The sequence below is a fragment of the Nomascus leucogenys genome, chromosome 11 (genome assembly GCF_006542625.1).
Source record: "Nomascus leucogenys isolate Asia chromosome 11, Asia_NLE_v1, whole genome shotgun sequence".
NCBI classification, from domain to species: Eukaryota; Metazoa; Chordata; class Mammalia; order Primates; family Hylobatidae; genus Nomascus; species Nomascus leucogenys.
The window spans coordinates 72,650,661-72,677,558 of NC_044391.1; the positions used below are offsets into that span (position 1 = coordinate 72,650,661).

The following is a 26,898-nucleotide window of genomic DNA, read 5'->3' on the forward strand; positions in this document are numbered from 1 at the left end:
CAATTCAATAATATATGCCCCAATATTTTCCAGGGAGAATATAGTTAAACATGAACGATTTAAAAATGAAGACAACCTCAAATTATTTTTAGCAATTTTGCATAGGGATAATGAATAGTTTGTTGTACCGTAATATATTTAGTGGGCACTCATCTAATACTGTGCAGAGTTTATAATTCACATGAATAATGTTTTTCAGGGGTGTTTTTAAAATCCTTTGAGTTGTTCTGGGGGAGTTTTTTCCAACTTTTAGAAATTATATTCACCTAAGATGCATGGTCCCTTAAATAAGTACAGACATATCAATTAATTTTACATGTTTTACCTGAGCACTTAAATGCTAATAAAAAATTAACAAATTCATGATCTGTTATGACTATACTTCTGTAATTAACTTTGTTATTTATTTTTAATCTGTAGAGATGTGGTGAATCAGAAGTCTTAGATGAGAAGGAGTCTATTTCTTCATCCTCTCTTGCTGGATCCAGTTTGCCTGTTTTCCAGAATGTGCTGTTAAGGTTTTTAGATACACAGGCCCCCTCTTTGTGTAAGTAGAGAAAGCTCTTTGCCTCTAGATCTTAAATAAGGGATTGATCTTTTTTTTTTTTTCTGATTCCTTTTTTAAAAATTTAGATCTTATTTAATATTCTTGGCACTGAATATAATGTATGTTTTACTGAGCAAAATTTTGTGGCATGTTTTTTAATGGAGACTTTTAGGCAATTTTAAAATCAGTCAAGCTTCAAAGACTTTAAAATAATTTTTAAAAGTCACCTCACTCCTTCATGTAAGGAAGTAAGGTCTTGTGACATTTGTCTGTATATTGATTATGATTTGGAATTTTCTCTTTTTTAGTAGTTTTCTATATTTCTGATTTTCTAGTTCCTGCTCTTAAACATGGGGGTGGGGGGAATCAAGCAACGGTACTCTATAGCCAGAGACATGGTACAAGGAAGTAATTTATAAATGCCTGGCTGCTTCACTATACTCTCTGGGATGTTTATGTCATCTCAAGCCCTTTTTTTTGCCTTTATAGTGAGGAGTTGAGGGTTTCTGAAATAGTCACCCAGTGGGTTCAGACTGTGGGTGAACGCTTTTGAAATATTTTGTGAGCTATGTAGGCTTGAAATTATTCTGAGATTTTCATATGACAAAATGCAACAGGGAGGATCTTAAGGTAACAGAAAAATGACAAAAAGTCAAAAGCAATAGAAAGGGGGAGAAAAAGGTTGAGGAAGTGGAAGATGCTTGTGAAGAAAGAGGTAAAGTAACAACAAACAGTACTCTTCTGAGTCCTCTGAGGAGGGGCCTCATTTTGGGTTGAGTGAGACCTGCAGGTGAGGTTCTTTGAGACAAGAGGCTCTCTCAGTTATTTAGTGGCTTCTAGGCTGGAAGGAGAGCAAGTGCTGGAGCTAATCTAGTGGTTGGAATATAGGGAGGAGTAATTCATGGAAAAGGAAGCAGAAAAGTGAAAGGACGGAAGAGATCCCTGATAGCAGAAAATATATTGTCAGGCATGAAGTTAGCAGTTCTAACTTACCTTGTACCCTGGGGGAGACAGACATTTGCCCTTTGCTTCCCTTGTTTCTTCCCCATTCTTGTTCTCTCTTTAGGAAAAACTCCTTACTCCTGTGTCTTTGCTAGTTCGTCTCATTTACTCTCTGTCAGAAAAAGCTGATCTGTTCTCTGAGAGAGGCTGCTCATCACTGAGTTTGGTAGTGAGCAAGAGGAAACATTTAGGTTCAGGGTTTAGGGAAATGAGCTTAATGTTCCTTGGGTAAATGTGTCTCCTATTGGTGTTTGTGAATGTGATGGTACCAAGGATTGAGCTTTGCAGGTTCATCTTACAAATTTTTAATCTTATCTTAAAGGTGTAGTCACAAAACTTTAGAGTGCAGTGACAATATTGAAAGTCATAATGTGTGTTAAATAGGCCAGTTATGAATAAAAATAATCTGCAGAGCTCCATGTTTGTGTTCTTTTTATTCACTTGTTCCTTTTTCTTTTCAGTGGATCCTGCTTACATTTTTTTCAAACACCATTTAAATTGTGGTTCAATTGTAAAATCTCCTTTGAAAATGTGCACCCATATTCTCACAACTGCACAGATACACTCAAGCTAGAAAAAGCAGTCATGAACTGTTTTATTAGTAAAACCAGAGGACAGCAGTCTAGTCCTGCTATCTTTTTTTCTGATCCTGAAATTTTGCTTTTTTACATTAGTACTTGAATGGCTATTAAGGACTACTATCTTTTTTTTTTTTTGAGATGGAGTTTCGCTCTTGTCGCCTAGGCTGGAGTACAGTGGTGCGATCTTGGCTCACTGCAACCTCCGCCTCCTGGGTTCAAGCGATTCTCCTGCCTCAGCCTCCCGAGTAGCTGGGCTTGCAGGCACCTGCCACCATGCCCAGCTAATTTTTGTATTTTTGGTAGAGACGGGGTTTCACCATATTGGCCAAGCTGGTCTCGAACTCCTGACCTCAGGGGATCTGTCCACCTCAGCCTCCCAAAGTGCTGGGATTACAGGTGTGAGTCACTGCGCCCAGCCAGGACTACTATCTTTAAACTTGTAATCATGTTTACCATACTGGATATTTTTCAGTTATGGTGGGACAATCAAAACCTGCCTGTCAGTTCTGCCCAAAATGCTAGTGCCTCAGTAAATCTTCCAATAGATCTTTTTTTCCCCCAAAAAAGATTGTGAAAAGTAATGAAAATATTAAGGCTTAGTAATTAGTTTTTTTCTACCACCTTCTCAAGGAATTCTTGATTGAATTTGTTTCTCTATAGCGGACCCAAACAGTGAATGTGAAAAGGTGGAATTTGTGAACCTGGTGCTGCTCTTCTGCGAGTTCATCCGCCATGACGTCTTCTCCCATGACGCATACATGTGTACCCTCATATCTCGAGGAGATTTGTCAGTCACTGCCTCAACCCGGCCGCGGTCACCAGTAGGGGAAAATGCAGACGAACACTATTCAAAGGACCATGATGTGAAAATGGAGGTATGGCCCCGGATATGATGCCCCACTCCCGCAGAAACTAAACTCTACTGGGAAACATGTTCAAATGGGTCATGTAGTGGTAGAAGAGTGATGGCTTTTTGTTGTATTCTTTTGCCCCAGTGGTTATTTATCTCTACTTCTCAAGTGGGAAAGATATTTACACCGTAGCTTCTTATGTCTTCCAGAATTTCCCTTTGGATACTATAAAACTGGGATGAAAATAATCTGACAGGCCGTAACATTTTTCATAGGATTGGAATTATATACTTTCAGTTCTAGATGTTTCTAATCTCTTGTTTTTCTTTAACGTTGTATCTCAAAACTGGACTTGTTTTGACCTTTAAGTGTCAGCTGAGTTTTCATTCTAAGAATCATCTTTTCCCTAATGTATCATTCATTACTTATATCACTCTTTTATTCATAATGGGAAATTCTTTGTTAGTCACAACACATATTTTTATTTTAGTTAATTAAAAGTTTAATCTCTATTTCTCAAATGTTATAGAAGTGTCCTTTTCAACAAATTATTTTATGCTATGAGTGTGACTTTATAATTTTCTGCCAAATTCTGGTATTTTGGATATTGTTCCAGATACTGAAATTTTCAAGGCAAAAAAGATGGAGGCGGTGATAGGAAGTTGTAGAAAATGACGAGAACTTGTGACAATTGCTTAAAAACTGACAGTTTAGGCTGGGCACGGTGGCTGATGCCTGTAATCCCAGCACTTTGGGAGACTGAGGTGGGCAGATCACCTGAAGTTGGGAGTTTGAGGCCAACATGGAGAAACCCTGTCTGTACCAAAAATACAAAATTAGCCGGGCATGGTGGCATATGCCTGTAGTCCCAGCTACTCGGGAGGCTGAGGCAAGAGAATTGCTTGAACCCGGGAGGTGGAGGTTGCAGTGAGCCGAGATTGCGCCATTGCACTCCAGCCTGGGCAACAAGAGCAAAACTGTCTCAAAAAAAAAACCAAAAAAAAACCAAAAAAAAAACAAACAAAAAACAAAAAACAAAAAAACAACCTTACAGTTTAGGCATATACCATTATTTTTTAAAACAGTAGCTATACTTATAATTAAAAACCTGGTGTTAGAATTGCAAACATGGATTCATAGTTCATACTGTTAAGGTTTGTTTTCAAAATGGTGTCGGGTTAAAAATATTTAAACACTTTTCTTAATTTATTGACAGTAGCAATTACAGGGCTAAAAACTGAAGTTCCTTTACCTGTTTACATGTTTTCTATCCTCCTGCTTTTTCTTTTCTATTCTATAGATATTAATGTGTCTTATATTTCAGATATAGTCTTAAATTTTTCTTAATAAGAAGAGTTGATTAAAGTATGTGATAGGAAATAGCCCAAGGAAGGAAATTGTGGATGCTTGTTTTTAATCCGGATGTTTCTGTGCTTTTCTCTTAAAATACCATGGAAGTTAAATTTTCTCATGATGAGGGAAAAAAATGTGACTGTTCAAAGCAAGGCATATCTTAAAGCTTCCTTCAGTTTGTGGGGAGGAAAACAATACGGGGAACAAAAGACAGAGATGGTTAAAAATCCCACTATCATGTTTTAGCTTCAGTTTCTTGATGAACTCCAAAACTTACAATGTTACTTTCTTTCTCTGGCGATTATCAGGAACAGAGTATTATGGCGCATATGGGCATTGACTCAGGAACCACTAACATTTTTGATGAAGTAGACAAGAGTGACTTTAAAACTGACTTTGGTTCGGAATTTCCAGTAGGTTCAATCTTTGATTCTTATTGACAATTAAGAATTAACCCGCTCCCATCCTAGCCTGTCTCGATCCTTCTGTGTTCTCAGAATGACCTGCACATTTGTGATATGTACTCTTGCCATATTCCTTCTTTGGTACAACTATCATCTGACACAATCAGGTCATCCTCAGTTTTGGTTGCATGGCCTACTCTGTAAATTCTAACACTCCTGTCCTCCTAGTTGGCTGTCTAACTTTTTTGTTCATTTTGAGCTCATCATCATCTCATTAATGCGTGAATGTAGTTTCACCATGACAGTCCGTGTTTATTTGCTATGTATATCTTCAGCTTCTGTATAATAGCTTTGGTGGCTTTGGGCTTATTATACATTCTTCTACTTTATTTCAATATAATTATAATGTGTTCTTCCTCGTGAATCACAATATATAACTTTAAAAAAATATTGTTTGGAGTACAGACCGAAACCTTTATGTCTATTATTCGTTAGTCTTACTAGTTTATTATTATGTATATGTTTCTGTAGGAAATGTAGCCCTATGAGGAAAACACTTACCCGTAATTCTGCTTTTATCTTTAGCTTTCCAGGTAGTGTAGACACATTTCTTATGTGTGTGGTTGTCATTTTCTCATCTAGAAAATGGAGGGTGATGCTCACAGATTCATACTGATCTGAATATGAATTTTGTGGAAATTAACAAAATTTCTTCATATTTTTTTGCCAAGTGGTTAAGTAGGAAAAGGTGTATAAGTGTCTTATGTCTGTGTTTTGGTATGTAGCACTGTGGTTTGGTTTTGCTGTCTTTCATTTACAATCTCCAACATTTGTTTTACATGACTTAGATTTTTTCTCCTATGCCTGGAGAATCCTGTGAGAATGCCAACACTTCCTTGGGCAGAAGAATGTCAGTTAATTGTGAGAAGTTGGTGAAGAGGGAAAAGCCAAGGGAATTAATTTTTCCATCTAATTACGACCTCCTTCGCCACTTACAGTATGCAACACATTTTCCTATACCTCTGGTAAGTCATTGCTTCAGTTAATCTAAACCCTGATTATTTTATTATAAGATCAATAACTGTTAAACATCAGATTATTCAACTGTTTTCTTGACTAATACATAATGATAGCAGGTGAGTTTTTTGCATTTGCTCCTGCTTCTGTTCTAATTCTGATCTTAAGCTTATGTACTGATGCTGTCCAAATTTGTAGTGATATTAGTGGCTAATTAGATTTAGAAAATGAAATTTTCTGTATTAGTATCCTTTTATTAAAGAGCATTTGAGTCACTGCAGGTGATATCTAAATGTGCTTTTTTTCTTTCTTTTTTTTTTTTTTTTTTTTTTTTTTTTGAGACGGAGTTTGGCTCCTGTTGCCCAGGCTGGAGTACAGTGGCACGATCTTGGCTCACGACAACCTCCACCTCCCAGGTTCAAGTGATTCTTTTGCCTCAGCCTCCCGAGTAGCTGGGATTACAGGCACCCGCCACAATGCCTGGCTAATTTTTTGTATTTTTAGTAGAGACAGGGTTTCACCATTTTGGGCAGGCTGGTCTCGAGCTCTTGACTTCAGGTGATCCGTCCACCTAGGCCTCTCAAAGTGCTGGGATTACAGGCGTGAGCCACAGTGCCAGGCGTAAATGTGTTTTAATTTGAAAGTAAATTTACTGAGTAGATTTTATGTGCACTGTATTATGGTAGGTACTTCTAGTCAGTAAGAGTTTTGAGGCATAGGAAAGACGGGAGACAAATGTCAGTAAGAATTTTGAGGCATAGGAAAGACAGGAGACAAACATCTATAAATGGCAAGCACTCAAATACGTGCAATAATTGAGTAAAAACTCAAATGCTCACTGGAAGGTGAGCCAGTTGACATTTCTGGGCCCCTTCCACTCTCAAAGAATGAGTATTGGAGAGAACAAGAGCGTTTTAGTTGAAAAATTGGGTAAGACTTCATAGAGGCTTGTACAAGATAGGCTCAGATTTGGACTGGTTGAATTTAAGAATTGTATAGCAAATGGGAAATGCTTGGCAGGAAACTTACCATTTGAATCTTAGCAAAGTGATGTGCTTTATTCTAAAGGGTAACAAAATTGGTTTCTTAATATTAGAAATAAAAGTTGGGTCAAAATTTGAAAAAAGAGTTTATTCTTGGATTCACTAACTTTTTTTCTGGATTTTTATTTTAAGTACAATTTCAGTGAGTCATTTTTTTCATTGAGTGTTACTTTTGCATATAAAAAGCGTAATTGGGCCGGGCGCAGTGGCTCACGCCTGTAATCCCAGCACTTTGGGAGGCCGAGGTGGGCGGATCATGAGGTCGGGAGATCAGTACCATCCTGGCTAACATGGTGAAACTCCATATTTACTAAAAATACAAAAAATTAGCCAGGCGTGGTGATGGGCGCCTGTAGTCCCAGCTACTCGGGAGGCTGAGGCAGGAGAATGGCGTGAACCTGGGAGGCGGAGCTTGCAGTGAGCTGAGATTGCGCCACTGCACCCCAGCCTGGGCAACAGAGCGAGACTCTGTCTCAAAAAAAAAAGAAAAAGTAATTGTAGGTGTATTATGTTACTTTCTGGGTGTCTTCTAGGAGTTTTGATCTGCAAAACTAAGTATTCTGTTATTGATTTATTTATTTATTTTGGTATTTTGGAATATCTCCTGAAATGACTTTCAAAATTACCAAACCCATATATTTTTTTCTTATGACAGTTAAAATCTCTTTTTTTTGTAATTTTTCTATGTCCAGGGCCATTTCAAAACTTGTCAAATTATCAAACCCATATTTTTTTCCTTATTACAATTAATCCATTTTTTGTTAATTTTTCTGTGTCCAGGGATATGTCAAAACTTGCCAAAGTTTGTTCTCATTTATCACTGCCTGAATAGTATCTATACTTTTCAACTGTTGCCTATGGACATTATTCATTTACAATATAGTGGAATAATCTCACAGTTTATTTAGGGGAGCAGAAAGGGTAGCCTTATATTTTAGAGATGTATCCTGAAGAATTAATAGATGAGCTATCATGATGTCTGGGATTTGTTTTTAAAATATTCAGGGTAAAAAAGGGAGACGATATTAATGTCCGGAGTTTATTTAATAGTAATATGCCAGTGTTAACTTCTTAGTTTCAACAAATGTACTGTGGTTCTCTTAAGTCATTTACATTAGAGAAAACTGGCTGAATGGCGTATGGAACTCTCTGTACTATTTTGCAACTTCTCTGTAAATCGGAAATTAATAAAAAGTTTACTTGAAAGAATTAAGGGGGGTGAGAAATTAAGCAAAGATGGCAAAATGTTGAAAGTGGTTGAAACTGGTTGAATGGTTGAGGGTTATGTGTTCCTTTCTTGGGTAAACAGAGCTTTGCATGTCTCTCTCCCAGGTGTCTGGGTGTCAGAGCTGGACACTAAGCCTCAGCTTCTTTATTCTGTTGTTCCTGTGACCTTGGTTTTACAGCCATTCCCTGCATTTAACATTCTACTTCCTTGGAAGAAAGAGCTTAAATGATTTCCAGTGACCATGTGTCATAATGAATCATGAGATAATTTAACTGTAACAATTCATGAAAGAACTGCTAGACAATTGATAGTGTAGGATACATTTTTTAATAGCCTTCCACCACTGGTTGCCCTAAACTCCCTGCTACCATGAGTTCAATTCAGAAGAAGCCAAAGGATATGCTAATATAACACTGACTTTAAGAATGCTACTGTTTTTTTTTTCCCTTAATAAAAAGAGAAAATCTAACTAGCTTCTCACTGCATGTGAGGAAACTATAAAAATATGGTTAAGAAAAGTGTTTTCCATCTCCCCATCTCTCCTATGGGGCCCTACTAAATGAAGACCAAGGAGAAGAGGACTAAAGGGGGCTTGACCAAAGATTCAGAAAAATAAAGTAGTTTCATGATGCTATTCTGTGAATAATACTTGATCTGTCCATTAGTGAACCATGTTTCCTAGACTACCAGCAAACACAGGTTCTAGTGGATAGGCATTCTGCCAGCCTGCCACTGAGGTAAGTCATTTACACTGTGTCAGATGTGTGAGGCTGCTGGAGTTTCTGTCATTACCATTAGCTAGCTAGAATTGTATAGCATTATCTTGTTGTACGTTTTATAATAGGCACTTCATGCATTTTCTCATTTATTATTCACTGCAGAGTCAGAATATATTTATGGAATTGTAGATAGGATTTTCAAGCTTTAGAAAATAATTTGTGAAATGCAAAAATGAGTTTGGAATCAAAGTTGTTTTCCTAGCTTCCAGGAACACCATTTCTTCATCATTGCAGCTAATGCAAATGGATTTACCAGCTATTTTTATATGGGCTTATTTTACTAATGAAATAAAAAACACAAAGTCATCATGTATGCTTATCTAGATTTTTCCAGTATTCCTTTTCCTAATAAGTCTTTTATTTAATGCTGTATATTCTTTATGCATCACCAGCAGTGGAGATAATTTGATCAGAGTTGTGACTCTGAGAGCTGGAGTCACCTTATACTTTATTGTTATTTATTTATTTATTTGAGATAGAGTCTCACTCTTTTTGCCTAGGCTGGAGTGCAGTGGTGCAATCTCAGCTCACTGCAACCTCTGCCTCCCAGGTTCAAATGATTCTCCTGCCTCAGCCTCCCAAGTAGCTGAGATTACAGGCGTGCACTATCACACCAGGCTAAATTTTGTATTTTTAGTAGAGACGGGGTTTCACCATGTTGGCCAGGCTAATCTCTAACCCTTGACCTGAGAGCCTCCCACCTCAGCCTCCCAAAGTGTGTGAGCCACCACGTCCGGCTGGAGTCACCTATACTTTAAACTGGGGCCCTACATGGAGTCAGGCTCATATTTCTGGACCTGGGTGGCACTGAGTAGCTCAGCCCGTGCTACATTCCTAACACGGCCTTGCTATGTGAAGTCAGTGTATCTATTTTATAAAGACCATCTGACTGGTGCTGTTTTACCATTGATGTGCTATCGATGTGATTTTCTAGTTCCAAAACACTAGTTTCAGTAGTTAGTATAACTTAACAACTCCCTCTGAAATGTTACAGGGCCTCTGTGTTTCATGTTACTTCAAAGTAGAAATGAGAAGTCACTAAATGTATTATTACTAACATCAGGAAGCCTTTATTATAACCTACAGATAGAATATAAGTACAAATAATACATTAAAGATTGTCTATATTTTTCAAGCCTTTTTATAAATAAAAGCTTTTGGTTATTGTGTTAGGAAAAAAATTCGACATTAAAAATTGGAGGAGTAATGAGCTGAAAGATTACCATCTTTTGAAGTGATGGATTAGAAATAAAATAGGCACAAGTTGTTTTATGTAAGCTGCATTTTTTAAAAGTAATCTGAAAGGCTTTAAAATTATGTTGCTGGTGGGGTTTCTGGTAACCTACATGGAAATTATTTTTCATATTTTTATCAAGAAGTCAGTTCCAGGCATTTAAATGAATAGCTCATGAATACCTTTGGGTCTATGTCATGGACGTCTTTTGGATTTCAAGGATATTGCAGGACTTTACATTCATTCAATGAGACTCGTTAGTTTTTTGTACAAATATTTGGGTTAATGAGTAGCAGCAAGCCCAACAATAAAGCTTGACTTGCATTTAGAAACAGGATTTCTAAGTAAACCTGTCCATATTTGCTAGCTAACTGTATTTTTTCGTACTCAGTTTTTTGTTTTTTTTTTTTCCTCTTTCAAAGTTGTAATTAACTTTATGGTCCTGTAAGGCCAGAATTGGTAGCACAAAAAATCCTGTCTTTTATGCATTATTTTCACATCTTAATTTTTCTTTCTGAGCCTTGGTCTCTTTAGGTGAGGCAAAAGTCTCAGTGACCTTTGAGCGGAATGCTTTCGAGAGATGATAGTACAGGATAGGATCAAAGCACAGGTTCGACACAGCCAGGAGCAGTGTAGCTTCTTTGGCTTTGAAGAGTGAAATCCTAGTTGAGCAATCAGTTATAACTTCTGTCTGGCTGAGGGTGTATGGGATTCGGACAATGTGGTAAGGAACGAAGCATATGATGTAGCCCGTGGTCACTAAAAGTATGTTGATGAGAGCCTTTTTCACATTTGGGTAATTTTCATTATCTTTGTTTCTGTAGAGCTGTCGAATTACAAGGCAATTGGATATTAAAATGATGGCTGAGAAATTTAAAAATATTGCTACACTTATGAAATTTGTCAGCAAATGCCAATTTCTTCCAAATTCCTTTTTAAACTCCATACAACCCACATTTGACTTTTCCTTGATGTCTTTGATGGGAATCATCATATTTGGCACCATTATGAGAAGGACCATTAGCCACACAACGGTTGATATCATTTTGGCAAATCCAGGTTCTTGTATTCGGTAGATCTTGCAGCTGTGTGTCAGCTGAAGACAGCGGTCAATGCTGACAAATGCTAAGAAGATAACTGATAAATACATGTTGATATAGATGAGGCAGGCTGTTACTTGGCAGTGGAATATCTTCAGCTTCCAAGGTGCCACACCCAAGTCAACAACAATTTTCACCGGTAATGCCAGAGTAAGCAGGAAATCGGCTGTAAGCAAATTAATTAAGTAGATGCTCACACACCTGTGATTCGTATTCTTCTGTATAAAAGCCCAGGTTGCAAAACAACTTCCAATAATTCCAACAAGGAAAACTAAATAAAAAAAATACGTGAATGGCTCCAGATCTTTATAAACTGGGCAGAAGAACGAACTGTTTGTCATCTTGAGGGAAAGTAAGGATGACTGCTTATTGAAAAGAAAAAATTTCTAAGACTCTGTAAAAGAAACAGGGAAAGGGAGGTTAGTAATTAAAATGAGCAACTATTTTCTTTAAAAGACATTTGTCTTCACAATACCATTGTCTTTCTAGTTCTTAGAATTTTATTGGTGAACTTACCAGACCATGTGGCCTGGTGAGAACATACTAGATTGTGAAGATGCCTGGGTTTTCCATTGTCTGATTTTGTGACTTTCAGGAAATCCCATGCAGTTTGCTTTTGTTAGGGATATTTTCAACCTCAGGTTTTTCCATTCTGGTAGTTCTTGTTACCAGTTGGGTTGGAAGTTAGTTTGCAGAGGAGATAAGTGAACCGAGATTCTGAGAAGTAGAAAGAGGAAACTAGGGTTGTGGTTGAGCATGAAGAGCTTTCAATGAGGCCTTCTGGTGTTTTTCTTGTTTTAGTTTTTTGTTTTCCATAGATTCATGTGGCTCCTAAGGCTGGGAGAACCCAGGCTAACAGGGGAAGTAAGGAGTTGATGGAAAATCTCCAGCCTGGTCACGAGACTGTCTCAAAAACAAACAGAAAAAAAAAACAAAAACAAACCAACCACAACTACCAGAACATGGATGTATGTTCATTGGTTACAAAATCCTTAGAGAAAGATTTATTTATATTAGTATCAAAACATCTGACTTCAACACTTGAGTCGCTTTTTTTTCTTTCATTGTGGGTTTTGAAGCAGTTAAAAGCCCAGAAGCATAAGACATACCCTTAGAACTACTGTGATCACCACTGATAGTGACAATGAAATCTTGTCATGTCCCTCCCAAATCTGGAACATTGAGCGGGTTTGTAAGCTCAAGTTAAACTGATAGAGGGCTCCCTTTGACCTGGTCTATTCAAACTGACATGCTTAGAGCTAAGGGTACATTAGTAACCTTTCTGGTGCTGCCTGTTGGTGTGGGTCCCCCTTTTGCATTTTAAACAATGTTCTTTTGTTTTAAAGACCTGAAGATTATTTTTGTATTTTAGCAAGGAAACGTTTTATATTGTAATACAACCTTTTTAAAAGAAGCAAATAGTAAGTTATAGTGACCAACATAGAAGGCCAGATCAGCTACTCTGTAAGTGCCCTTTAATAAGAGAATAAAACTTCTGACATCTTTTTAAATTTTAATTTCCCCAATTAGTTAATGATCCTTTGTGTGCATTTGTAATGAAATAATATATGCAAACAGATGAATAAGGCAGATGTACACAAAGCTTTCTAAATTCAAGTGCTGCTTAAAGGCTACATGCCCTTTCTCTTTCCCTACCTGAGTTAGCACGTTAGAGTCCATGAATAATGTCATTCTTTACCAAACTCAATGAAAATAAGCAGTTGGTTTGTATCTGGCATTATGCTAAATACTTTACATGTACTTATTTAACTTCTTGTCATTTCCATAAGCCAGGTGTTGTTATTGTCCCTGCTTTACAGATGAGGAAATTGAGGCATAGTGGGGTTACTTACCCAAGGTTGTGTAGCTGGTAAGATACAAAGCCAGGATTCCAATTCAGTCAGTCTGATCTCAGAATCACATTCAAAACCACTCCAAAACACTGCCTCAATAATAATAGTAAGATGATGATAGAAATGATAATGATTATTATTGTATCTGCCAGTCTTTACTAAGGGCTTACTGTGTGGGCAGGAACTATGTTCTAAACAATTTTTATGTAATAAAGCTGAAATAAACTATTCATTTTTAACTTTTGACCAAAATACTAAGAATATAAATTTAGGCTTTTCATATATTTTGATGTTTTATGCATACAGCCACGCACATGCACGCCGTACACACACACACACACTCTCTCTCACTCACACGCACATTTAAAAACAAAACCTAGGCCCTATCCAATAAGTTTAAACCAACTTTGCTCTCAAAGCTTCCACAGCCTAGTTTCTCTCTAACATCTCAACTTACATCCCAGATTAAGACTGGGATTGGTGGGATCTCTACCGTTCTGTGTACAGTTCCTTCCCGCCTTTGTATTTTTGCATGTGATAGAAATTTTGGAGTCATAGGATTTTAAGGATGGATGGAAACTTTATCGATAGCCTGTAGTCTAATCCCCAAGTCAGTTGAGGAGACTGAGGGCTGGCACTGGTGTGTTCCTCAAGCTTTCACAGCATGTTCAGGCAGGACTAAGATCTGCTCTTATTGGTCATCTTCTAAGCTCTCTGCGTTTATCCTTCCTATTCCTGAATCCTGCTTATTCCAGAGCTTTAAGGAAGCTCCTCACATCTGAAAGCTACTCCAGGCTTTACCGATGTCCTTGGCGACCATGAATTTGGATAGTTACCATTTATTTGTACTTTGGAATTTTGAACATACTTTTCTTCTTTATGTGAAAAACTAGTAATCGTGTGCATTGATATAGTGTCACATCTTTGCTTATTGTTACTTTCTAAGGCCCTAGGATTTTGGCTTATGCACTTTTATTTCAAATATTACATAATAACGGTAACATAATGTGTTTCTTTAAGTGCTCCATTGCTTGCACAACTATAAAATAAGACTATTGTATCAATGAGACTTATACAGTAAAGAGAAGAATTAGAGTAATTTCTTTTGATTAATTTTCTCTGTAACTAGAACTGACGATATATACCATACGTGAAAAATTTATTTGAAATGAGTAACTAATCATTCAGTAATTCTCAAGAATCATGGAGCATCTCACATTTCTCACATTTGCGTTCGTGAACTTTTGTCTAAATTGCAGTGAAAAACAAATCTGTTTATTTAAAATTTTTGCTTATGTAAATTAGAGGTTAAACTATTGTATAATAACATCCTGTGTTCTGTGTCACAAGTTTGAGAACTAAGTGCTTAATAAATATTTTACCAGACAGTTACTTACCGGTGAAAATGTGAGATACTCAGAAGTAGTCCAGCAACAACAATACAAGATTTTAACTGTCTCTGTAGTTTGGATAGAGTGCCCATTGCTTAGAAAACAAATAAACTGTCTGGGCACAGTGGCTCATGCCTGTAATCCCAGCACTTTGGGAGGCCAAGGCGGGTGGATCACTTGAGGTCAAGAGTTCAAGACCAGCCTGGCCAACATGGTGAAACCCTGTCTCTACTAAAAATTCAAAAATTAGCCAACGTGGTGGCGGGCACCTGTAATCCCAGCTACTCAGGAGGCTAAGGCAGGAGAATCGTTTGAACCTGGGATGTGGAGGTTGAAGTGAGTGGAGATCGCACCACTGCACTCCAGCCTGGGCGAAAAAGCGAGACTCCTCAAAAACAAAACAAAACAGAACAAAACAAAAACAAAATAAAGCTTATTAGATTTTCTATGGGAATCACAGTGGAATCTTCTTGAAATCACCTATTGTAATGTTTGTAGAGCAAAGTCATCTTAAGGCCTGTTGTTCCCTGTTGTCAAGATCTACAGCATGGCCTCTATCCCCACCCAGTTATAAGATTGAGTTACTGAATAGTTATTCTCACTTAGGTGTTCAGTCTGGTGTCAATTATCCTGTCTTTTGGAGACAGATGAATGGGTTCATCAGATATAAGAAAATTATAGTATCATTCACAGCTAGGACCTATTTAGAGATTAAAAATCGATGCTTTTTTATACAGCTTGGCTTTTTCTACTTATAAGCCTTAAATACTGAAAAATCACAATTTTGTTTTCCATGGAAAAGCATTTGAATATATTAAGTGTTTAAAAAGACATACCTGGGGCTATCTTCTGTGAGCCTCAGCAGGCCTTGCTGCAAGTCTTCAGAGAAGCATGAGCTGTTTGGTTAGCCGCAGCAGTAGCAGCCCCATTGCAGGCTGCTGGCTTTACTAAAAATTTCCTTTCCTTTTTGTGTGGTTTTAAAATGTTGCATATTGACGTAGATGAAACTGTGGTTTGCAAGTAGTTTAACTTTATGAAAGTCTCCTAAAGAAGTTTTTTTCATATATACAATTTCATGTATGCTTTCTTAAGCAATTTGCTTGTCATATTTTTTAGAGAAAAGATCTTCATTTGTCTATTTTAGTACCTAGCCTTTTTTTTTTTTAAAGTATCCAAGATATGTTCTGTGTCATAATGATTTCAAAGAATATCACTGTTTATGCCTTGACGGGGATTAATAATTAAAGATATAAGGTGTTTAAGCAAATATTTCTTCAGTATACATAGTAACACAGCATTTCAAAATTAAAATTTAAAAAACAGTTGCAGTTTTTATTCCTGCTGAGACACCTATTATTAAAAAAAGAAGTAAACAAAAAGATGTGTTTTAGAGTCAGCTAATGTATATATTTTATTTATCTAATTTTGTGTTCATTATAGAAAAATCTGGAAATAGAAATAAAAAAGGAATATCATGCAGAGAGATAATTACTGTTAATATTTTTGGTAAATAAGTTTTAAATTTTTTCTATGCTTATGTATTTCCACTTAAATGTTTTTCATACTATTTTATAGTTTATAATTTTTCATTGAAGAATATATATTCAATTTATGAGATTAGACTTGTAATAAGTATTTGTCTATTTGACTCAGTCTAATGAATTGAAATAGTATTTAGTAATTAATAGATTGTGTGTGAAGAAACCCTACAGTGTGTATTTAAGTTGTTGGTTAAATGTTCATTGTGTCTGTGGCAGAACCAATGTTTATTGAATGTTTGAAAAGCCTGGCATGGTGGGGGACCTAACAAACATATTTTCAAGAGTTCTGAATTTTCTGGTTCAAAGTTGATGTGTAAATGCAAAGCCAAATAACCCTGGTTATTTAGGGTCTGGTTTCTTCTAATGCTTCATTGGCTTGGTAGGTGCTTTGGTTTCTTTTAATAATACTTGGTCAGTTTTCTAGATAAGAAAAAAAGAAGATACCTTTCCAGGATCTAAAATTAATCCCTTGGTATTAGTTTTTAAAAAGAAAAATGTCTCAAAAGATGAAATGAGAAGTATCTAGCTAGGGAGAATTTAGGGAAGGTCTAAGGAGACTTTTGAAAAAAATGTAAAGATGCTTATGATGATATTGGTCACGTCTCAGGTATTCTGACATTCTCCCAAATTCATATAATTATTATTTTTGCCAGTGAAGACCATAAATTATAAACTAGGAGGGAAAAAGCAAATGTTTCTCAAACATTTTATGTTAAGAACCACTGTGAACTTCATCATCATAGTGCTAAGAAAGGATCTTTCTTTTAAGATGTGTATGCTTCAACATTGTACAGGACTCATTGAAGAACATACTTGTAGAAAAGATACATTTGCAGACAAGTAAGTGAGAAGTGATCAGGGTTTACATTCACTGGAGGGTAGAGGAGATGAAAGGGAGAGAATTTAGAGATGGGTGGAGTTGACTGCAAACAGTGGTGAATGATTTTACCATGGCGTGGAGAAAACTGGGATGAAAGATTTTTGACAGAGTTTCTGTTTTGCTTTTTTTCGTTAGGTCTCTTTATATGTTTACTTCCCTGGTTCACTTTAAGGTTATAGACACAATTGAAAAGTACAAACAATTGTACTTAAAAATCTACTCAGGCCACAATTTCTGTGTCTGGATTGCCAAATGTGAAAGCACTGAAGTGCCCTTGTTCTCAGAGTTCTATTTAATTTTTAGAATAGTGAGAATTAATCTTTTAATAGAGAGATGAATCATATTCCTCCTTTTGAGAATGAGCTTAGGCAACCTGGCTTTGTGTGGAAGTTTATTCACAGTGGAAACACGTGTAGTTTTCATTGTTTAATACGAGTTTCATTTGATTTTCTATAAGCCACTTTTTTCTATCTGTTTCACTGAGGACAAGTGTTTGTGACTGTACTTAGTGTTCCGGGAAGTTGCATGTCATCGCTAATACACACCCCAGCGGGAAGAAGTGAGGTGAAGTTATTTTTCCCTTACCTTGGTCATGGCTGTACTTTTTGTTTAAGAAGTAATCTATTCATTACTTATGAATATTTCATGGATATTTTGTATGTGTAAAATAAAAATTAAAGCTAAACTGTCCTCCAAGTTATGAATTGAGAAAGAAAATATTTTCTGTAGTCAACTCCCCTGTCCATACAAAATGTGCTTTTGATTTTATTGAACAGGAATACCAAACAACAGTATTTCAGTAGAAATATTTGCTTTGAATATTTAGCGTTTTTAAAATGTGCTTTTTCGGCATATCGTGGAAGCCATTTGGATCTAATGAGGAAGGGGAAAGCGAATGTTGGGGTCGGTGGTCACTGCCACAGCCAGGCACGGGTTTGAGGACTTGTTTTTGTTAAAACAAGCCATGAGATACAGGAGATTCTGCCTCTTACAGATGGGGAAACTGTGGTGCAGAGAAATTAAGGCCCACTTAAGCCTGCACAGTTAGACCCTGGCATCCCAGCTCTTAGTTATGCTTCTTACAATGAAAGTGCTGGGGACAGTGATTACAATGGAGACCATCAGGTCAGTCCAGTCCCCCTTCCCATTTAGTATTTGTAACCATTTGAATTTGCATGCCATTGGGTGGTAGAACAGTGTACCACTGTTCCTGCCTTCCTCATGGAGTTTTCAGCCTCTGGAATGTGAATTTGGGACGCTCTTACATCAAAATAGTTTACAAATGGAAGATTTTTATGAGCAGTCACTTCTGCCACAGCCTGTGCAACTCCAATTCAGCCCTCTCTCTGTAGCCGTTGTGCTTCAGGGTTATGTTTTGAAAGAAAATAATTTTTTTTTTTTTTTTTTTTTTGCACATAATTCTCTTTCCCTCCTGGGTTAGCCCAAAGATTTTTTTCCGTGCTCTGAGATTGGTAGCTTTAAATCTGAGAGTGACTGATGTGATTAAGCAGTGTAGTTTTAAAGTGAAATATAGACATACGGTTTCCATGTTACTGTTTCTGTATTATTTAAATTCTGCCTTGTTTTTTTTTTTCTTTACTGAAGTGGAGAATACATGTTTGGAAATGATTTGAAGGCAGATTTGTTTTTGCATATTCTTGGAATGTGAACTCAGTGAAAAGAATGGCTGGGCACATTACTGTGTCATTTCCCCTTGGCAGTCCTTTTGGTTGTCTGCCTTTTTGTTGATGTTATTGCATCAACATTTCATTTTACCTTTTGGTTGTGAGGTGTGACTGCTATTTGGTCCATGGTTAAAAAAGATAATTTATGGAGGGGAAATTTATAATAAAGAACTTTTAAAGATTATCTTGTTTCTTTTTAGTCACTGAATTTCATGCTTTTTTTTCCCCATTTGTTTGTTTATGGTCCATTTCTTATGAACTTATGACTAACACATTATCTTTTCTTTTTTTTTTTTGAGACAGAGTCTTGCTCTGTCACCCAGGCTGGAGTGCAGTGGTGCGATCTCAGCTCACTGCAAGATCCGCCTCCCAGGTTCACGCCATTCTCCTGCCTCAGCCTCCTGAGTAGCTGGGACTACAGGCACCCACCACCACGCCCAGCTAAGTTTTTGTATTTTTAGTAGAGACGGGGTTTCACCGTGTTACCCAGGATGGTCTCGATCTCTTGACCTCGTAATCTGCCCACCTCGGCCTCCCAAAGTGCTGGGATTACAGGCATGAGCCACCGTGCCTGACCATGACTAACACATTTTCAAAGCAGAGAACACATTATAAAAACTCGTTAGTTACTTTCCAGGAGAAAGTTCTTTGGAGAACATCTCCCTTTTCCTAGCCATGTGATTTTTTTTTTTTTTTTTTTAAGACAGGGTCATCTTACGTTGTCCAGGCTGGAGTGCAGTGGTTATTCAGAGGTCTAATCATAGCTTGCTACAGTCCCAAACTCCTTGGCTCAAGCGATCCTATTGCATCAGCCTCCTGAGTAACTAGGACTACAGGGGCACAACACTGTACCCAGCCATGTGAATATTTCTTGATCAAGTATTTATGAAAAAGTATAACAGCAAATATTCATCGATTACGGGCTGCCTCCTGAGCTCTTATCCTGGAGAATATTTTATGCTTTGTAAAGGAATGATAAGGAATCTTATCACCTGCTATGTGCTGTTAGAACCTGTGGGAATCCGGGAAGTGTAATGCTCCAGACTGTGGTGGGGTGAACGGGAGCTTCTTCAGAATGAGCTGCAAGGTGGCATGCTTGGGGGATGACACAGATGATTGGAGTATGAGAAATTTTGGAGGGGACTGTCAGGCCATTTGGGGGCTTGGGTGTCTCTGTGAGGAAAAGATTGAGACCAAATCTTGGATGCTCCCTGGGATTTTAATAAAGTAAGCATTGGAGAGCTCATGGTTATACAAGGGAAGGAGCTGTCAATTCGGCAGTATTAGGTAAATCTGCCAGCATTGGAGTTTGCTTGGTTAGGAGAGAAAGTGGACGATGAGAAACCAGTTAAGGAGTGATTGTAGTCATTTTAAGTGAGAAGCAATATGGATCTGAAATTACATGGGAAGGGAGGAATAGCTGAGAACCACTGCAGAAGTAAAATCACTGCAGGGTCGGGTAGAGAGGGAGGAGAGGAGACTGAGATTTTAGTCCTGGGAAAGGAAGTCTGAGGAGAGAGGCAGCTTGGTCAGATAGAAAGGCGAATTTGGCTTATTGGCTTACAAAGTTTTTATTTGATATAGCTTAGATAGATTTTTATTTTCTTCTTTTTCATTTAGGTTTTAAATGTTTCTCAGAGCTTCATCTGTCATTAGCCAGGACATTCTGAATGTACTTTGTAAACACTTAAGGAGCTCTTATTTTGAATGGCCTTGATAGAAATGCTGGTTTTCTTATTTAAAATAAGACCATTTTTCTTACTTTTCACCTAACTACTTTCATACTATTAGCCAGATAAGAACTACACTTGGCCATGACAATTTTTTTATAGTTGCTTGTTTTTCTTAACAAGAAAGTGAATTTGATGTGGAGTTGAAATTGGCTATTATAAGGATTATGTTCTCATGCAGTCAATATGATATCAGAGAGAGCTAGTATTCCTTTAGAAAGATAATGGTTGAAAGTACAACATAACTAACAGCTTGAAAAAAGCTGCAAGTTAAATGTAGAGACCCTTTTAGCTTAGAAAATAGAACATTGAGGCCGGGCGCTCACGCCTGTCATCTCAGCACTTTGGGGGCTGAGGTAGACGGATCACCGGAGGTCAGGAGTTCGAGACCAGCCTGGCAAACGTGGTGAAACCCAATCTTTACTAAAAATACAAAAATTAGCCAGGCATGGTGGCGGGTACCTGTAATCTCAGCTACTTGGGAGACTGAGGCAGGAGAATCGAACCCTGGAGGTGGAGGTTGCAGTGAGCTGAGATCACGCCACTGCACTTCAGCCGGGGGGACAAGAGCGAGACTCTATGTCAAAAAAAGAAAATAGAAAAATCAAGAATTTAAGTAATATGTAATATTGTATGGATATGATGAGGGCCATGTTTTCTTGGTGTTCATTTGTGTCAGGAAATGGAATGATAGGAAAGTAAGCCCTTTGTCACACACTTTTGGGGCAGGTTTAGCAGGTCATCAAATGAGGGAGGATTTGGGAGAGAAGGGAGAAGTAGTGCAGGTATGGGCTTCCCTTGCCATGTTGATACCATGGGGGTTAAGGCTGGTGACACCTGGAGGCTGATAAAGAACAAATTTACTTCCTGGTCCTAAGTCCTGTATCACAGGTCCCCAAAACACATGATACAATATTTAGGAAGTGGAGTGAACTGGCTAGTGGCTATGACTGTGACCATGAGACAAGCCATAGAATCATACAATGAACACCATCAAAAAGTAACAAGTAGTCTTATAAGCTTTATCAGTGAGAATACCTGTCATATATTTTCCTGTTTATTGAGGTGGGCCTATTTTTATAACACCCCTTTCATACTTACATCCAACTTATATTGAAGCAGGGGGAGATAGGAATGCAGTAACATCTCATATTTCCTAAAAATCTTGAGACTGCTTTGGGGCACACTTTTTTATTTCTTTTTTTGTAGCTGATTTACATGTAACATTTATCACATACATTTACTGCAGAGAAATTAATACGACATTTAATCATTTTGTACAAGCAGTACTATGAAGTGGTTAAAACATTTTGAAAAGTGACCTGTGGGAAAGAAAAACTACATTTTGTTAAAGTGGTTTTTTTGACGGGGATGTCTTGTCTTGAAACGGTAATCCACATGCCATTAGAGTCTGGTGGAAAATAGTGAACAAAAAGAAGTAATGGCTTTTACTGTTGAAGACCACACAGTACCAAATACACAAACCCTCACACTGCTGCTTACCCAAAAGAAATCCCATGTCATTTTGGGGGAGTGATCTGTTATATTTGTAATTTGTATAATATTATCTCGTAATGTTACAGATATTTTTTGTATTTATTGATACTTTTTCTCCAGAGTTGAAAGATACAGATGGCAGCGATAGGGTTAAGGATAGAACACAGAACTAATGACACATACTTGACTAACATCATCAAGCAGAAGTACAGCTTTGTGTGAGGGTGTTTTCTAGAATTTCTGAACTCTTTAGATTACTCTGTTAGATAAAGCCAGTGTATCATGAGTTTCTCATTTGTAGTTGCCAAAAGAAAGAAAGAAAGAGAAAAGAAACCAACTAAAATTGGGCTTATTGGCTGTGAGTATGGTTTTAGGTGAGGACTGATGCAGGCATTCAGGTTTGTAACCAGGACTGGGTTTGTACCATGTCTTCAGTGTGCCTTCCATGGTGTCAATTTCAACTCATAGGGTGCTCTAGGCTCTCTTCCTATGGTAGCCAGATGAAAGAAGTGCTTCTAGATTTTGTATCTTCATGGCACACCCTCCAGATTATTTTTTCAGAAGCCTAGAACTTGCTCTTATTAGGTCAAATTGGATCATGTTCCATCCCAACTTGTGGCCAGTGGAATCAGACATGCTGATTGCCTAGAGTCAATTATGGCTGGCTCCTTATGTGGGGAATGGGGTCAGCTGCATATGATAGCTGCCTGGTTGAGAACAGGACAGAATGACTTTCCCGAAGGAAAAGTTTTGCTTCTGTTTCTGGACAGAGAAGATGGAGGCTGAAGATGACCAACGAATGAGCACTAGTGATGACAACATTTTGTAAAAGACCATTGCAGGGTTCACCCACCTCAGTGGGTAGATGTCAGTGTGCAATCCTTTTATATGATTATGATCTTTCTATGAGCTGTTTCTTGATTACTCTTATCTCAAATAATCCTTTTATAAAAACACCTTAAAACATTTTGTATAGGTAGTTGAATCACTTATGCATCAAAATGGAATGTAAGGATTCCTGTTAAAGGGAGATTTTTAGTCGTCATGAGTGACTTTTGAATATCTTTCTGTGAGATTTCTACATTCCATATGTTACAGAGTAGCCATTGGCATATTCTATCTGCAGGTATATTTTCTTTTCATTGGTGCCCCAGCAATGTAAAAACTTTGTGACTTTTCGTATCTTGAAAAATGAGGAAATAATTGACTAGAGCTGAGAGCCCTTTGGCCTCTCTTGGCAGACTCTGAGGCAGAGGCTCTCAGCACGCCATCATCATTAGCTTCCCCTGTTTCCTTACAGCTGTGTTTACAGTGCCTTCTGCAGGCACCTGCGTTGTAAGCCTCGGTGGGCACCCTGAACACTGGCGTGCCTGCACTATAGCTTTATCTACAAAAGGACCCGGCAAGTGTTCCCTGTTGCCCACCTACATTAGTGCTAGTGATTTCTGGGAAGTTGCTGGGTTAATTTATTATTGCTGGTGCTCTGCTACTTGGTTTTTAGTTGTTACTCTGGACCTGAAAGTTCTAATAGGCAGTAACTATTACTCAACTGTTGCTTCACAATATCCTTATCTGCAATCCATGTTGTTTCCTGAAAAATATTACTTTTGCATTGCTATTCTGCTTTAGCACGTGCTTACAAAGGCATTTCTTGGTGCTACTCATCTTCTCTTTTTCACTTTCAGTTTTTACCATGGCCCAGTAGGGGGCATTTAAAACCCTAGTATTTACTCATTTGTCCTGGCCAATGTAAGTCGTGAAGAATAAACACAGCCTTGGTTTTTTTTTTTTGTTTGTTTTGTTTTTGTTTTTTTTTTTTGCCGATGTAGTTAGATAAACAATTATAGCAAGCTTAGTTTACCAAGCACATTTGTGATAGCATAGCAATTTTCGTTTTTTATTTTTTGAGAGGGTCTGATTGACCCAGAATTGGGAACTATCAGGACAGTGGAAAGTAGATACTGAGGGAAAAAAAACCTGTCCAGCTTTTCCCCAATTTAGGGTATTTTTTTCTGAGTTTTGCCTAAAATATTGATGAGGTTATAGGACATATGAAGTCCTTTTGTTTCTTTTTTTGACATAGGGTCTTGCTCTGTTGCCCAGGCTGGAGTACAGTAGCACAGTCATGGCTCACTGCAATCTCTGCCTCTTGGGCCCAGGTGATCATCCCACCTCAGTCTCCCCAGTAACTGGGACTATCGGCGTATGCCACCACGCCTGGCTAATTATATTTTTTGGAGAGACAGAGTTTCACCATGTCGCCCAGGCTGGTCTTGAACTCCTGGACTTAAGTGATCTGCCCACCTTTGCCTCCCAAAGTGTTGGGAGTACAGGTGTGAGCCACTATGCCCTATCTGGAGTATTTATTCTGAAAAGTCAGTGGCAGATAGAATTTTTGAATTCTCTATGTAACTGTCTCCCTTGTATTAGCATGCATAATTGAGCATATAAAGAAACTACATCTGTCTTGACTGTGAGGAAATCTGGTAATGTTTCCTCATATGTTGATTATTAAGAAAAAATAGACAGTATTGAAACATTTCTTTATTAGTATGTAGACAGTAAAGCATGAAATAGATATAAAGATTAGTTACAAAAATGTTTTGAAAGAACATTTGAAAAATAGATGAGTATCTTCTAGCCAGTTAATAGCAGAGAAAGAATTTAGTTTTGGTAGCTCATAAGCCAGTAACCGTATGCCATGTCTCCAGATGTAAAATCCGTCTGTTTTCCAGAAAAATGTGATGTGTGGATTTTCATTTTATGTGTTATTTTGCACTCATTAATGTAAATTTTAGATTTAAAAAAATCAAGTTTATTTGCTTTCTAAGAAAATGGTCTCCTTTCCCATTTGCCAATAGAATATGTTCTACGGTGTGGGTGTGTCTTTTTCCCAGTCATCTTATTTTTCCCATACTATTGAACAGGGGAAGTTGCTAATAACATATGCCAATATTTAGTTTCTCTCAGTAAAGCCTACTTAAAAATATTCTAACACCAGAACCCCAGGCTCGTTAAATGACGTCTTTGTAGAAAACATATTTAGCATGTATCTAATATCCTCAAAGTGCTATCAGGAAAAAAAAAATTTCTTGCTAAGTATACAATTAATATTCCTTTTCCTTTGGAGTGCCAAGAAGTAAATCAATAAGGGGTTTCTTAAGTGTTTGTCTGGGTGTCTGCTTATCCTGCTTCTTCAAATCAGGAAAAAAAACTTGACTTTTTATTGCAAACAGCTCTCTAGCCCTTCATCAAACTGTGCCTGCTTTCAAGTTAGTCTTTAAGGACAGTGTTGAAAGCAATTACATACTAGATTCTGGTGTTTAGAGAAAGAAGATGGCTGAGTGAGTTGTCTTTGATTATGTCGTGTTTTATTTACTATTTAAATTTCTACATTAACTGATCAGACTAGTGGTTATAAACTTTAACTTATTTTAATATAATAGAATTGGATAATTGTATTAATTTTTTATTAATAGATAATAAAAGGTCAGTATTAGAGAAATTACTGATGGGTATGTTTTCTTTGATGTTACAAAAGCATGGAAACTTACATTTGAATTTTATTGAACTAAATTGGATGGCAGTGCTAGAGATGATATTTATGATGAGGACGCATATCTTATTGATTTCTCTTATGTAATTGAAGATGACAACATGCACACGTGGTCTTTCTTTGGAAGAGGGTAGGAACTCACAAAGTTTCTGTGCTTTCAAGTGTTGTATTTCCTCTTTTGATTCTGGAAATGTCTAGGTCATTCTGAGCTTTTAATGGGATGTGCAATTTCTTACATAAGATTTCCCTAAATGGCTGGCATAGAAAGAAATAAATAATAGGGTCCAGGCATACATTTGCAGCAGATAGTAGCAGAGTGAATTCTTTCATATACAGCAAGATTTCTTTTGACTGGCAGCTGTAATGAGCTTCGGTCTGACTCTTTGTGTAGGGGATTCTGGCAATATGGTAAGGTACAAAACAGACAAAAAATACGAACACGATGCTGAATATGTTGCGGCTAGATTTCTTTTTGACTGAAGTGGAATTCCGACTGGACTTAAGGTGGGACTTAAAGATTTTCTTTGTGATAGCAGTGTAGAAAACGATTAACAAAAGAAACACAATCCAGAAGATGCCCACGAAGATGTAGTTTGATGCTTTGTGCCACTTCCGTCCCAGTTCACTTTTCAGTTCTATACATTTTATGTGTGTAACCTCCCTAACACTCTGGTTGGTCAGAATAATATTTGGAACAGCAAGGAGGAGCATGAGCATCCATACTATCACTGATAGGAGTTTGCTGTAACTCACTGACTGGATGAAAGAAGTCCAAAGAGGCTTTACAATTTTATAATATCTATCAAAGCTGATGAGCCCAAAGAACACAATGCTGACATACATGTTGACGTAGAAGAGCACGGCAGAGACCCTGCACACAAACACGTTCAGCTGCCAGGGACCAAGGCCTGAGTCACCAAGGATCTTGAAAGGAAAAGTCAGGCTCATCACAAAGTCAGCAATAACAATGTTCTTGAGATAGATGATGAAACTCTTGGAGCTGGGCACGTAAAAGAATATCCATCCTGACACTCCATTGAGTAGGATTCCCGCAATGAAGACCACACAGTACAGCACAGGAATGATCTGCTGAGTGATCAGGAGGTTCTGAGAGCAGGATTCATCTGGAGGCTGTGTGGAGGTCGAATTGATCATCTTGTAACTTCCGAAGGCAGAGGCCTGAAAAGAGGTGTGAACTGGTCACTCACAGGGCACTTACGGCCTCCAAGACATTTGCTGAGTAGTAAGCCAAAGGGCAATGAATATAGTCAAACCTACCAAATTTTTGAAGCCACCTTTTTACTCTGTGTAAGTTAGACACTCATCCCTCACTTCTTCCCTCCCTCCCTCTGTTCTTCCTTTTGTTTCTTTTGGTCTTCCTTTTCTCCTTTCCCTCCCTCTTTCCCCTTTTACCCCCCCCCGCCCCCCGCTTTCTTCCTTCTCCCCTCTCCCCTTCCCTTTTCCCCCCTCTTCCTTCTTCCTTTTTTTTTTTTTGGCCAATGAAAAGGGAAGAATGGAGCAGACAGGTGGCAGTAAAGAGAAACTGGAGCAGCAGGGCAGTCTGAGAACTTCTAGGTAATACGGAGACCAGCATGTCCCTAAAATAATAATGGTTCCCTATAAAAC

The 26,898-nt window shown here is 37.7% G+C and overlaps 3 protein-coding genes across 10 annotated transcripts in view; 1 reads left to right on the forward strand and 2 right to left on the reverse strand.

Moving 5' to 3' along the window:
- Positions 1-26,898, forward strand: part of MED12L (mediator complex subunit 12L) — a 334,555-nt gene that overhangs the window by 101,256 nt on the left and 206,401 nt on the right. For all 6 annotated transcript variants that reach the window (XM_030822722.1, XM_030822724.1, XM_030822727.1 and 3 more), the window contains exons 13-16: positions 421-547; positions 2,791-3,005; positions 4,643-4,747; positions 5,587-5,763. In XM_030822722.1, coding sequence (XP_030678582.1) covers positions 421-547; positions 2,791-3,005; positions 4,643-4,747; positions 5,587-5,763 — 624 coding nt within the window. The remainder of the gene's footprint in view (positions 1-420; positions 548-2,790; positions 3,006-4,642; positions 4,748-5,586; positions 5,764-26,898) is intronic.
- Positions 9,929-15,773, reverse strand: GPR171 (G protein-coupled receptor 171). The gene is made up of 3 exons (XM_003256299.4): positions 15,220-15,773; positions 12,993-13,081; positions 9,929-11,533 (listed from the first exon to the last, which is right to left on the reverse strand). The coding sequence occupies exon 3, from the start codon at positions 11,478-11,480 to the stop codon at positions 10,521-10,523; it is 960 nt and encodes a 319-aa protein (XP_003256347.1). The 5' UTR covers positions 11,481-11,533; positions 12,993-13,081; positions 15,220-15,773; the 3' UTR covers positions 9,929-10,520.
- The window catches only part of P2RY14 (purinergic receptor P2Y14), a 51,649-nt gene continuing 48,993 nt past the window's right edge, over positions 24,243-26,898 (reverse strand). For all 3 annotated transcript variants that reach the window (XM_030822730.1, XM_030822731.1, XM_030822732.1), the window contains one exon: positions 24,243-26,451. In XM_030822730.1, coding sequence (XP_030678590.1) covers positions 25,411-26,427 — 1,017 coding nt within the window. In that variant the 5' untranslated portion in view covers positions 26,428-26,451 and the 3' untranslated portion in view covers positions 24,243-25,410. The remainder of the gene's footprint in view (positions 26,452-26,898) is intronic.

Bases quoted from the DNA above. Each gene is read 5' to 3' on its own strand.
- GPR171 (XM_003256299.4), bottom strand. From the start codon at position 11,480: ATGACAAACAGTTCGTTCTTCTGCCCAGTTTATAAAGATCTGGAGCCA.